Below are 12862 nucleotides of genomic sequence, written 5' to 3' on the forward strand. Positions count from 1 at the left end.
CCTGTCTTCCTCTTCATTCAGACCAAAAATGACAGCATCCCTCCCCCATTCAACAGAATAACCAAAGACACGAAATTCTGTTTAAAAGTTTAAAAAATGTTCCTATATTTTTCTCTCTCTTTAAGACATTCACACCAGAGCCCTACAGAAATCTGTTAGACATGGGCCAATTGCAAGGCCATTGACAAATGTTCTGCTTACAGGTCAAGGTCAGCACTATCCCTTAGACCAACCTGAACTGAGCTTGTAGGGGCAGAGCCTCAGTTGTTCATGTCAATATTCAGTTCCATTGATGGAGCACACAGTAGGTGCTCAATAAATGTGTCATGAATGAAAGAACAAACATCCTCTCCTTGGCCTTTTTATGCCCCTGCTCTCACCATGGTTCACTTCACCAAAGTCCAGGCCGGAAGGGACCTCAGAAGTCATCTTACCCAACTTCCTCATGTTATAAATAAGGTCCAGAGAGGGTGAGTGACTGGCTGGAGGTCACACAGCAAGTTAGAGGAAGGACAGGTGCAAGAGGACGACCTCCTCGTTCCAGAGTTCATCCTGAGACCTGACACAGCCTCTGTCGTCGAGCCAGGAGGGCCGCCTTCATTGGCCACCTTGCTGCTGAGTCTGCTGCAACCTTCCAAGAGGCATGCTCGGGGGGGCTTCCTGGGCTGTGGGCCATTGTTGTATCATGAGATTGACTCCCTCAGAGGCCTGGGTGCCTTCCCGCCACTTGCCTTCACCTGGAGAGGAGAGCGGCTCCACAGGGGAGAGGATGTCCATCTGAGCCCTATGTTGGAGTGGCACAGATGCTGCCCCATTTGGGGTGCAGAGGGGGAAGGAAGCCGGATGTTGGAAAGCAGGTCTGCTGGATGACAGGGTCTGGGAGAGGCTGTGTCTCGCATGGGTGGCGTGGGAAGACGGTGATCCGGGCAGGGAACCAGGCAGAGGCCAGCTGACCTTGAGCTGATGGATAACACCCCGGGGGAGGAGCCAGCCTGGACAGTGCAGGGGGCAGCAGCAGGGGACCCTGTCACAAGGAGAGGTCAGGAGAGAAGTGAGTGCTAAGCTTGACCCGGGGCTGTCCTGCAGCTTCCCAACCTTTCTCCCGTGACCTGGGCAGCTCGGGCTGAGTAGGGCGACCAACCTGGGGAGAAGCGTGTGCCCTGGGGGCCAGAAAGCCTGGTCCTCATCCCACCATTTACAGCAATTGCTTGATGTGGAAAAGTCACTTTGCTTCTCAGAGCCCAGTTTCTGCATTAGTAAGAAAAAAAAATAGATTAAAAAAAAATCCTGCCTCAAAGCATCACTGCGGGTCTGCACAAACCTTTAGCTGTAGGACTATTTTGTGGAGTACTGTCTCCCCAGAGTTTAGCATCTGGTTCAGACTCCAAGTATGTGTTGACTCAGTGGGCAGCTAATACTTAGGGAGCACTTCCTAAGTGCCAAGTATTCTTCACATCTCAGTCATTTCATCTTCATCAAAACTATTACTGTCCTCTGAGGGGCACAGTGAGTCTTCCAGGCCACCCCGCTGCTCAGTACAGAGCTGGGATTCGAACCTTGGCAGTCTGGCTCTGGAGCCAAAGTGCGCGGCTTCTGTGTACTGCCCTTTTCTTCGTGACTGTTCTGTAAACTGTGAAGTTTTGCACAAGGATTACAAGCCAGTCCCCGGAGGAGGGAGAGGCATTGTGATTATCACTCAGCAGATGAGGACATGGGGACAGAATGAGGCAGTGATTGTCCCAGGCCCCACAGACTTCCAGAGCATCCTTGCCCATGCCATTCTAAAAGAATTCCCCTTGCACTTTTGACTATGGAGGAGTTTCCTCCCTTCAGAGTCTGGGTAGGATCTTCTTAGATAGTGGACCCCCCCAAACCCTTTGGGGCCTCAGCCACTCACACCCATGTCCGGATTGGTGGCTGGGGCCACGTTGGCGTCACTCAGCTGCTGCGGAGCCCCGATGCTGCCTACCTTCTCCTGCTTCCGCCACTTGGCGCGCTGATTCTGAAACCAGATCTGGGAGGGGGAGAGAGAGGGTGGAGATAAGCAAAATGTTTTTTCTCCATCTAGTACCTCCCCCAACGTGCATAACAACGACATCTTCACGGGACTGGCACTTTACAGTTCAGAGCGCTCCATGGCACCCAGGATTTCTCTGGCTCCGGAGGTCAGCCTTCTGAGCGGGGATGGGGATCACAGCTTTCAGCGCCTACAGGGCTGGGGGCTCATCTGGGAGTAAAGCAGCGGAGGGTTATGTGATTGAGAGTGGTGGGGTCTGTGGAGAACAGAACGTAAGGGAGCCAGCCTCTCAGCTCCAGCCAGCAGCTGCCATGTGGAGATGTGTGCCCAGCCTTGCAGGCTCAACCACCTTCTAAGGCAGAAATCTTGATTTGGATGTGAAAGCTCTGAGTTTTAAAATACAGTGCAGATCAAATAAAACCCACCTGTGGGCTGTTTCCTTCTGGCAGGCTACTGGTTTGCAACCCTCGTGAGCCCCTTGGCCGCTACAGGAGCACTGACATGTTCCTGTAGTCATGAGCGCCCTGATTGCCTGACACGTGGTCATTTGTACTTGGTCATTCTGCAGAGGCAGAATTCTGAGCTGCAGGTGCTGTCCACTTAGCTGGTGACTGATTCCACATGGGAAGAAAAAGGGGAGAAGTCTAAGAGAGGGGTGCATCTTAGCCAGAAGAGAAGTAGGTTGGGATAGAATGAAGAGTAGAACGTTGACCTGGGTCCTGGCTCAGGTTTTGAATTTGAATGAGTCCACCATATATTTGTTTTAAAAAAAATGAGCAACTTAGAAAACTATGTTAGAGAGAGTGCGAACCATGCAACCATTGGGTTTGGGTTTGCTAGAATGGTGGTTGCAAAAGTGGGGATGTGCAAAGAGGGAGGGACATACACCCCTGGTGAGTGACAGGGGCTATTGTATCTCTAACCACAGATGAAGCCATAGATACTCAGGTGTGAAGAAATTAGAGTAGAAATTAGGCAGTCGGTGCTTCCACCAAGTCTCAGACCATGGTTCCAGAAGCCTTCCCACTTCTCTGTGCTGCCTTCAGAGTGATGCCCATGTGGCTAAGGCCTGCCAGCTAAGCCTGGCCTTCCACCTGTTACTGTGTGGCTCATGAGCTAAGAATGGTTTTCACATTTGAAATGGTTGGGAAAAAAACCAAAAGAAGAATGATATTTTGCGACACATGCAAATGATACGAAATTGACGTTTTAGTGTTCATTGATAAAGTTTTATTGGAACACTGCCATGCTCATTTCTTTATGTACTATCTATGGCTGCTTTTATGCTACAGTGGCAGAGTTGAGTAGTTGTGGCAGTGACCATATGGCCTTCAAAGCCTAACAGAATTGCCATCTGGCCCCTTACAGGGAAAGTGGGTTGACCCCGGTCTAGATTGTCAAGACCTATTTTGCAAATGAGGCTGCCTGGTGAATGATGTTCTAGAACTGTGGCCAAGTGGAAAGGAAGGGTGTGGAAGCAGATGTCAGGGACCATCAGTGGTCACACTTCCACTCCCCAAGGAGAGAAACCATCTTATAACTATGGTAACCCCCCTTCCTGGCACATATTTGGCAAATATGACTATGCTCATAGGACAAAGCCAATGGAGAGTTTCGGACTGGGTATCCTGGAGGGTCCAGGATCCATATTGTCTCCCCCATGGCCCCAGGTGCGTTGAGGTGGGGGCTGAGGGTGGGGATGGCTGTACCTGCACCTGAGCTTCTGGGAGGTTGAGCCTGGCCGCCAGCTGGGTGCGGATGTGGACGTCTGGGTAATGGGTGAAGTGAAAGATCTTCTCCAGCTCATGCAGCTGCTCGGTGGTGAAGGTGGTTCGGACCCTCCGCTTGCTCCTTCTCTCCTCTGGATGGAAGAGGGGCCGAGTGGTGTTAGTGACCTTGGTGTTGGCTTTGTGTGGCCTTGTTCCACCCTTTCAACCTCTGCGGCCACTATCGAGTCTTGGCCCCTGGCACCCCGTGCTTGCAGTTGTGCAATATTCTTTTTCCTTGAAACCCTGCCCCTAGGCTGACCCCCTTCCCGTCCATCTTAGACAGGGAGGCCAAAGTAACCTAGGAACTCCTCCGATTGTCCTTTCGCTGCTCGGATGCCTTCAACGGTCTCCCCTTTGTCTACAACATGGGATGGCAAACTACAGCCTGCGGGCCAAATCCAGCTCACTGTCTGTTTTTGTCAATAAAGTTTTATTGGAACACAGCCCCATCTATTGGTTTATGTACTGTCTATGGCTTCTTTTGTGCCATAGCAGCAGAAACTATATGGCCCACAAAACCTAAACTAATTACCATCTGGCTCTTTATAGAAAAAGTTTGCCAACCTTGGTCTGCAAAGTAAAGACTGAACTCCACAGCAGTCAGCACCTTACAACATTTTTCCAATCACCTGTCCAGCCTCATGTCCACTCAGGGCCGGCTACATCATTTGTGGGGACTAGTGCAAAGGAAAATGTGGGGCCCTTGTTAAAAAAGCAGGAAGACAGATTTTTCCTTTCTTGCTCAGTCTCTTTCCTGACCTGTCAGGGTGTGTTTTTATTTGCTAGCTAAGGCTGTGTTCCCTTGGGCAAAGGGATACTAACAGGGTGAGTGTTACAGGGACCCAGGGACCACCCTTCCACTGGGTGCTAGGGTGTGTGTGCCTTACCTTAGCCTTTCTCACACACACGCCTAGCCCATCCCTCCACCCCAGGATGGAGGAGGCAGTGGTCACTGGCTCCAGGTGGGAAAATTGGTGGCCAAGAGCCCATCCCAGGGAAGAGGGGATGAGCACGAATTGAGGATCTAGGCCCTGGTGTGTGCTTCATGGTCTCATTGGACTTCACTTACAAAACACAGATTCAAACATAAAAATTATTAAGAATTTCAAGATCGTGACCGTAAGCATTAAACCATTAAATTCTATCTGAGTGTACCTTGTACAATTACACTAGTCGCACACATGCCCATGAAGCCAGGTGTGTGTGTGTGTGTGTGTGTGTGTGTGTGTGTGTGTGTGAGAGAGAGAGAGAGAGAGAGAGAGAGAGAGAGAGAGAGAGAGATCAGGTATTTGATTTGGACGTAGATGCCTATCGGTTGTTCAAAGGAACTGATTGACTAGGCAGATGCATAAATGAGTATATCTGGAGTTCAAAGGGAAGCCCAGGACTGAGGTTCACATTTGGGAATCAGCATGTATTTGGCCTTTGAAGTGATGGGAGCAGGTGAGATCATTGAGGCAGGAAGTGTAGGTGGAGAAGAGTGGAGGGTCTACGAGCTAGCCTGGGGCCCCTTCACCATTTAGAGGTTAAGCTGCCAATGTGGGAGCCAAGAGAAGCCGGTGAGGGAGACCAAGAAGGGGCAGCCTCTGAGGTAGAAGGAAAGCGAGGAAGGTGAGTGATACGGACACCCAGGGAAGAAGCTGGTTCAAGGAAGAAGGAAGGCTCAGCTGTGTCCATGCTGTGAACAGACTGATTACAGTGAGGACAGAAGAGTGCTTGCAGAACCTGGCTCTGCCGAGGACCTTAATGATCGCAGTTCTCACAGAGCAGAGACAGCGAGGGCTCAGGTGACAGAGGGTGGAGGAGAGGGGGTGGGGGAGGCAGAGGAGGCAGTGACTGTAGATAGCCCTTCAAGGAGGCTTGCTGGGAATGTGGACAGCTGACAGTTGACAGCTGGAGAGGGAATGCATGTGTGGCCCAGGGGAATTAAGAACACTGAACATCACAACATCATGTAAACTCCCCAGTAAACTTGCTCCCTGTGTTGCAGTTTCCTCTAATTGCCACATATCTCTAGGAGAGAGAGTATCCATCAGTCATAGAGCCTACTTTTTTGGCGTTGGGGAAACTGAACGTATAGGGCAAGTAAGAGGAAGGATAGACTGGCCCACGCCCATCTCCCTGCTGGTCCCGGGGGAGGAGGAGGTCATCCGGTGGAGAGGATGGTGCCTGAGAGCCCTGGGTGGTGACTCAGAGCAGAGTGGACCTGCCCGTGGTGCACAGGGCAGAGAGGCGTGGGGAACAGCGGTGTCTGAACGGTCGGCTCAGAGACCATGAAGGTCCGCACTTCAGTTTTCCCGCCATGGACAGGAGGAGGCTGCTCTAGGGACGGGGTGGCGGGGGTTAGCATGGCTGATGCTGGGGTTACAGATCACAAGGGTATAAGAGAAAGGAGGCATGGGAGAGAAGGCAGCCCAGCAGACCGGAGTGTGGAACAGAGAAGAAGGGAGAGCACAGAAGTTAACCCGCAGAAATTTGGACCTCATTAAACAGAAAGCTGGAGGTGCCAGCTCATAGATGGGGCATCCTATGCACGAGGTAAGATTCTTAATCATCAGGAAAGGCTGAGATCTTCCAGACGCCAGCTCAGAGAGGATGATGGTGGTGTTGGGCCCTGTTATCTGAGCCCTGGAAGGAGGACTGGATTGGGAGTCAGAAGATCCTTGAGTTCCTGCCCAGGCCTGGCATTTCCGGACCAGGCAGAGAAGCCCAGAAGCTGGTGGCCACAGTGCAGCCCACCCACAGGGCACCTCGGGAAGGGCACGTGGGGTGGCAGGGAGACGGTGGGGAACTGCCCCCCTTTCAACTTGCTCCCCTCCCCGTGATTCACTGCAAGCTGTGATCACACTTCAGTGGGCCTTCAAAGAGAACGAGTCAGCAGAACTTAATTAAACCTGAGCCATTTAGCACATTGATCATACGAAATACACAATTTACACAGGTGATTAGGCCACCTAATTATAAACCGATGTTTCTCCGTGCTCGGTTCCCTCCCGTGATTGTGCGTTCTCGGCGGTCTGCTAATGGGGCCTGGCTGCTCAGCTAAAGCCCCCCGGGCTTTGTCACTGGGCCAAGTCTCTGGAATGCATCGTGTCCTTGTCTTCCTAAGGCAGCGGGTGCAGCCTCAAGGAGACCCAGGGCGCCCTTGGGAGCCCTCCTGCAGGCTGGGGACACCTCCGGGACAGGACAGGTGGGGTGTAGGGCACGAGTCTCCAGGGCAGACCTGCGCCGGCGTCTTCTTTGCAGCCCGGTCACGGACTCCCTGCAGTTCCCTCATGCGCACAGCACGGGCCATGATCTCTGCTAAGGAAGCCTCCGCTGGCCTCCCAGACAGGCCAAACCTCCCTTAGAGTAGGCCATCCGAGCACTGTGTCACCCTCTCCCCTGCGCTTATCCCAGCGGTCCTCGTGTTTTCATTGGTGATTATTGGATGGCTGTTTGTCGCCCCTGCTAGACTAGAAGCTAGATCCGGGCAGGGTTGTGCTTGTGTTCTGCTGCCCGATGCGTCCCCACACCCAACTAATACCTGTGGATAGAACCCATTGGTTTCTTCCCTTCTTTAATGTGTGGTCACCTCAGTGACCCCCACAACCAATGCAGTGTAGTGGCAGTGCTGCCACGAAGGTTCTTAGGCTGGGTCCTAGAGGATGCAGCTTCCACACGGCTCCCTCCTTCTCAGATGTTCTCTCTGACAGATGCCTCCGCATTTTGGGAGGACACTCAGGGGCATGTGGGGAGCCCCCACCTGGGGAGAAACGGAAGCCTCCTCCAACAGCTGGCGCCAACTCGCCAGCCGTGGAAATAAATCCCCTTTACTCCAGCTTGGACTTCAGGTGACTGCAGCCCCAAACAACATCTTTACTGCGACCTCATGAGGGACCCACCCAGTCAGGTCACTCCCAGGTTCCTGATCTGGAATCTGAATGAGATGATACACGTTTATGGTTACCTTAAGCCACTATGTTTTGGGACAATTTGCTGTGCAGCAATAGACATGCCTGCCACTCAGGTGACACTCAGCAGCTTATGCTGCCTGCCTGGATGCAGCGTATAACGCAGGGAGTGAATCTCAATCACAGCCAAGGCTTTCAGCCTCCTCTGTCCACTCGGATTCCTCCCGATACTCTGGGGTCCTGTTGTTATAGTGGTGTCAACGCCTTGATTTTTTTTGCATCTCTCATACCTGTGCTCCTAGTCAACTTCCTCCTGCCAGGACATGTATCTCTGGGCTAAAAAGCCCCTAGATTGGCTCCATTTCCTAAAGGATCTAAGCCTCAGTTTCTCACAGTGGTCACGGGCTTCACCACATACCCTCTCTTTGCTGTCTTTCCTTCTTTGTCTTATTTCGCTCCTTCCCTGCTGGTGTTCTTTGCACGTCCCAGGTAAACTACCGGTGCTCAGAGTCTTCCCTTCAGGCCTGCTTTCTGGGGAACCTACACAAATGCAATGCTTTCCTGCAAGCAGAGGCCAAGCCGTGCACTTCCTTGTGTTCCCACAGGGCCTGAGCCAGGTTCTCATTTCTAGAACGACCCTCCAGGTGCCCCCAGCCCTGTGGGAATGTCCCCAGGGCCACCTTAGGTTGTAGCTCTGATGGCAGAGGCTGAGAGAGGGTATCCGGTGGAGAGAGACCAAACCACACTTCTCCTGAGAGGATGATAAGCTTTTAGCTGTGTCCTTCGGCCCTGCTCCCATCTGCTCTCTGGCTCTCCGGGTCTGAGGGCCAGAGCGACAAGGCACACCACAGGCCTCGGCCACAGCCTGAGCCTCGACCCTTTCTCCAGCGCCTGGAGCAGAGCAGAGCCCCTGCTGTTCACTCTGGGCAGTGTGGGCTGAGGAGGCTGGAGCGGAGGGAAAAGAGTGAGGGGGTGCAAGGAGGAGAGGAAAACAAGGAGGTGGACAGGGAAGAGTGAGGAGAGAGAGGGACATAAAGGGGTGAAGATGTGAGGGAAGGTGTAGTGGGTTGAATTGTGTTCCTCCCAAAGAGATGTGTCCACATCCTACACCCTGGTACCACTCAGTTTGTGGTAATTTGTCCCAATAGCCACAAGGAACTAACACAGTGGGGAGGAAAAGGGAAAGAAGCAAAGAAGGAAGAAGGGGAAGCAGAGGCTTCTAAAGGGCAGAGGTTTGCAGGCATTTAAAGGACAGGAAAGGCTGGAAGTTAGAAGCTCCATGTGCCTGGAGAGTAGAGTGGGGGTAGGGAGGGTATGATGAGAGATGAATCTGGGGACCAACAGGACCAGCCTGTGAAGGACTTTGAATGTCACACCACCAAGTTAGGGGTTGGTAATCTACAGCCTGAGGCCAGATCCGGCCCTCCACTTGTTATAGTAAATAAAGTTTTATTAGAACAGAAACATACCCCTTCATTTACACACTGTCTCCTTTTCAGCTATGATGGCAGAGTTGAGTAATTGCAACAGAGACCATCTAGCCATTTAAGCTTTAAGTTACTACGTGGCCTTTTGTAAAAAAAAAATTTGCTGACCATTGCTATAGGATATTCCTCAAATCCCACGAATTCTACTGTGTCATCTCCATTAGACATGACGGGCAGGAGTCAGCCCTGCCCCAAGGCGGTGTCCCCAGGCTCTAGTTGCTGCTGGCCCCACCCTAATGCAGGTGGGTGGTCACTATGTCTGGTTCTAGTCACCTTCACCGTCTCAGCCCCCAGTCTGGCCCAGAGAAGCCCCCTGCAACAATTCACTGAGTGACTGAATGGCTCATGTACAGATAAGGGAATTGTCTGTATATCTGGGTCCCCCACCCCCACAGGCCCGAAGACCACACCAGTTTACCCACTGAGGTGGTCTCTTCTTTGCCTATCTCTCTCTCCTCTTTCTCCCTGAGCGTCACAATTTCCTGGTGGAGGGTTATCAGTGGCTCAGGTGCAGAGATGGTCTCTCTCTTCTCAGGGTCTGAGCCTCTAGTACAAAGTGGCTTTTTCCTGATGGAGTTGCTTTTCAGCAACTAGTTTGTCATAGAATTGGTCATGGCCTATCAGAGCTGGGAGGGATCCCAGAGCTCTGCTCTTTCATGTTCCAGATGGGGAAACAGAGGCCCAGAGGCGGGAGCGGCTTGCCTGGGGTCCTCCTGTGCATCGGAGCCAGCCTGGGGCTGAGAGGCCAGGTGTCTGGAATTTCAGCTCCCAGCTCTCCTCACTCAGCCTCTCACACACTCCAGCTCATTTGCAGCTTCTGCCAGTTACCTCTGGAGTTTCTGACGTGTGGGCATCCCATCTGTATTATTATTGGCTCAGCATTTTGCCAAAGAGACTTTTTAAAATTTACTTAAAAAAAGAAGTTTATTTTTAAAACAAAACCTCACGTCATGACCATGAATGGGTAACCAGTATCGTGCTTCCTAAGCAGAACGTTAGTGTAAAATAATTAGAATTATTGACATAAATCATCTTTGTCTGCGTACCCCTCAGCGTCATCTTGAAAACCACCAGTGGGACCTTCACTAGTCTTGGAAATTCAGAATTCCAGCAGAGTGGGAGGTGGATAGATTTAAACCACCTTCCGGAATGATCTAGAGTGGGTGGTCTCAGGCCTCCTGGGGGCCATTCTAGTGCTCACCCTTCATGTAGTTTCTGCCGCTGATTTGTCCTCTTTTCTTGGTTTATCGTCTATAAGGTGGGGGCTCACAAATGCGACAATTCAGTGGAAAAGTGGTCATGAGAGTACGTGAGAGCCACGGGGCACTGTCCAATGTTACAGCTGCAGTTTTGGCAAGCATGTACTGGGGGGGTCAGCTCTGGGTTCAGCAGGGTAGCTGACATGGAACGTGCCAGCGTCTTCAGGGGAGGCTTACAATGAGTGGCTGCCTTTTTTCCGTCAGACATTGTCAGGGGAAAGGGAAGCATCTCTGGGAGGGGAGATCAGACCTCTCCTTCCCCACCCTCTCACCCACCCCCCTCTTTGTCTCTCATTAGGACAGTGTAGACAGTCATGGATTTGATGTAGCTGCAGCAGGAGAGACTGAGGTTAGACTTCCAGGAGAATTGTTTCTGTGAATGCTCATGTAATTCACTGGAAGATATTAATGAACTTCTGAAAATTAACCTTTCCCATTGATAGGCTCAGCTACAGAGAAACCCGCCAGCTCCCTGGGGACATGTCACCATCAGGGTCTTCCCCTTGCTTTCAGCAGAGTACAGCGCCCCTCTTGGGAGACTCAACTGGGAGGAGGGATTGGGGCTTTCTGTGTGGGAAGAGAAGGCATCACGGGCTCCTCTGAGCTTCCTTTCCAACCTTTCCTTGCGTTAAAGGGGTGGAAAAGGGGAGAAAGCTGGGAACCTCATGAGATACTCCAGGCTCATCGACTATCCAACGCCAGTGGCTGCTTGAGACATCACCATCTCGGTTCCCTCTTCCTTCACTCAAGTGTTTCACTGAGGATAAAGCTGTTTCACTCAGCTGAGGGACTGAGTGAAAGGGACTTCCCTGAGGTCACACGAGCCTGTGTAGAGACTGACATCATGGATTCCTGACTCTTGGCAGGGCGTACGTAGCCACCTCAGTGCCTGTCCTCAAACTGGCGGTCAGGGAGGGGCCTGCGATCTGGTCACTGTTATTTGGAAACGTGTCCTGGGGTGGGCTGCTGGCCTGCAGGGTGGCGGCGCTGGTGGTGATCAGGGTGGACAGATCTCAGGCAAAGCTTCAGCCACTGGGAGCTGTGCAGGCTGAACTCTGCCTAAGAAGAATATGCGCGACTGAGGAGGGGTTTGCAGGCAGCCAGGGCCAGGCCCTGCTCTGGGGCTTCTGCTTACTGGCTGTGTAACTTGGGGACACCGTCTACCTCTTCCCCTTCACAAATGAGTTTCCGCATCTGTCCAGTTATGGTGATGATGCCTTTTCACTGAAGTTAGAGAGGAGCACGTACACTCTCCAGGTCAGGGCTGACCGCATTGTAAATGCTGAATAAATCCATGGGAACTAGCATTCTCGGGGGAGCCTGGTTACAGGAGCAAGCCCTGGGTTCCTGCATCCTGCAACTAACAACCTTGGTGTCGCATTGGACCCACCACGGTTCTGGGCTAGATAGGAAGAGATGTAAGACACCAGCCCAGCGCCTGGCATCTCTGAATTTTAGAGAGGTGTTGGTATGAAACAGCCTTCTCTCTGACTGAGCCCAGCTGAGCCTGAGAGACCCAGGATGGATAAATGACCGGAAGACACTTACCCTGGGGCTGGTCCTGTGGGGGCCTCTCTGGCCCGGAGCCTGTAGCTGCTGCTTGCCTGGTGCCCTGTCCACCTGCCCCTTCCAGCCTGACTCCATCACTGCTCTCAGCGGGCCTCTTTAAGATCTCGTCGATGGAGAATGACAGTCCCAGCTTCTTTGGGGCCTCACAGCACTCTGAGTTCTTCCTCTCCATACCCCTGCAGAGAACAGGCCCCCCTGGCACTCTCCGTGGGCGGCTGTGAGGAGGGGCAGAAGGGGCTTCGTGCGTGCCCAGGATGATGGTGGTAGAAGGTGGCGTAGTTCTTTCCCCTAAACTCCTGGAATCAAGAAGGCAAGCAGAAGTGGAGAACGGGGAGCCTCATGTCGGATTATCCAAGCACAATTCCGTCTTCCCGGGGACTTCCATGAGCCACTTCAAATTACCCCTGGGATCAAGGAGGCAGGTCGCATTAGCAGAGCTGTATCCTGTGCCCACAGGCTCAGAGCCCTCACCGGCTCAGTGTCAAGGGAGCTACCATTGCCAAATTGGGTTCAGTTTTACTGCAGAGGGTCTTTTCCAGGTGGTCGACCCCACAGTCTCCGGCCTAGTCCAGGGGCTCTGAGGTCACTGCCAGTGGGAAACAGGGCAGAGAGCTGGAAGGAAGAGAAAGCCTGTCCCCAGAGGAGATCTCGCGTGTCCACCTTTGCCCTTTCTCTGGCGTGTGGTCTTTTCCTGCTGGCTCCGGCCAGGGCTCTGGAAGGCTGGAGTGCCACCCTTGGGTCCCAGGTGCCGCTGGAGGCTGTTCCCAGACACCCTTCTGGACGTCTCACAATTCTGCTGCTTCCAGACTCCTGAATCTGCCTTTTGGAATGCTTGTGTTTCTGCTGTCCTGGAGGTGGAGGCTCAGGG

The 12862-nt window shown here is 52.6% G+C and overlaps 1 protein-coding gene across 1 annotated transcript; it reads right to left on the reverse strand.

Annotated features, from left to right (window-relative positions):
* Positions 1 to 784: 784 nt before the first annotated feature.
* On the reverse strand, positions 785 to 12491 carry ISX (intestine specific homeobox). The gene is made up of 5 exons (XM_019642579.1): positions 12466 to 12491; positions 11974 to 12290; positions 3727 to 3878; positions 1898 to 2014; positions 785 to 1024 (listed from the first exon to the last, which is right to left on the reverse strand). Exons 1-5 carry the CDS (start codon positions 12489 to 12491, stop codon positions 785 to 787), a joined length of 852 nt encoding a protein of 283 aa, XP_019498124.1.
* Between the last annotated feature and the right edge of the window lie 371 nt (positions 12492 to 12862).

Source organism: Hipposideros armiger, unplaced genomic scaffold (assembly GCF_001890085.2).
Source record: "Hipposideros armiger isolate ML-2016 unplaced genomic scaffold, ASM189008v1 scaffold_71, whole genome shotgun sequence".
Lineage (NCBI taxonomy): Eukaryota > Metazoa > Chordata > Mammalia > Chiroptera > Hipposideridae > Hipposideros > Hipposideros armiger.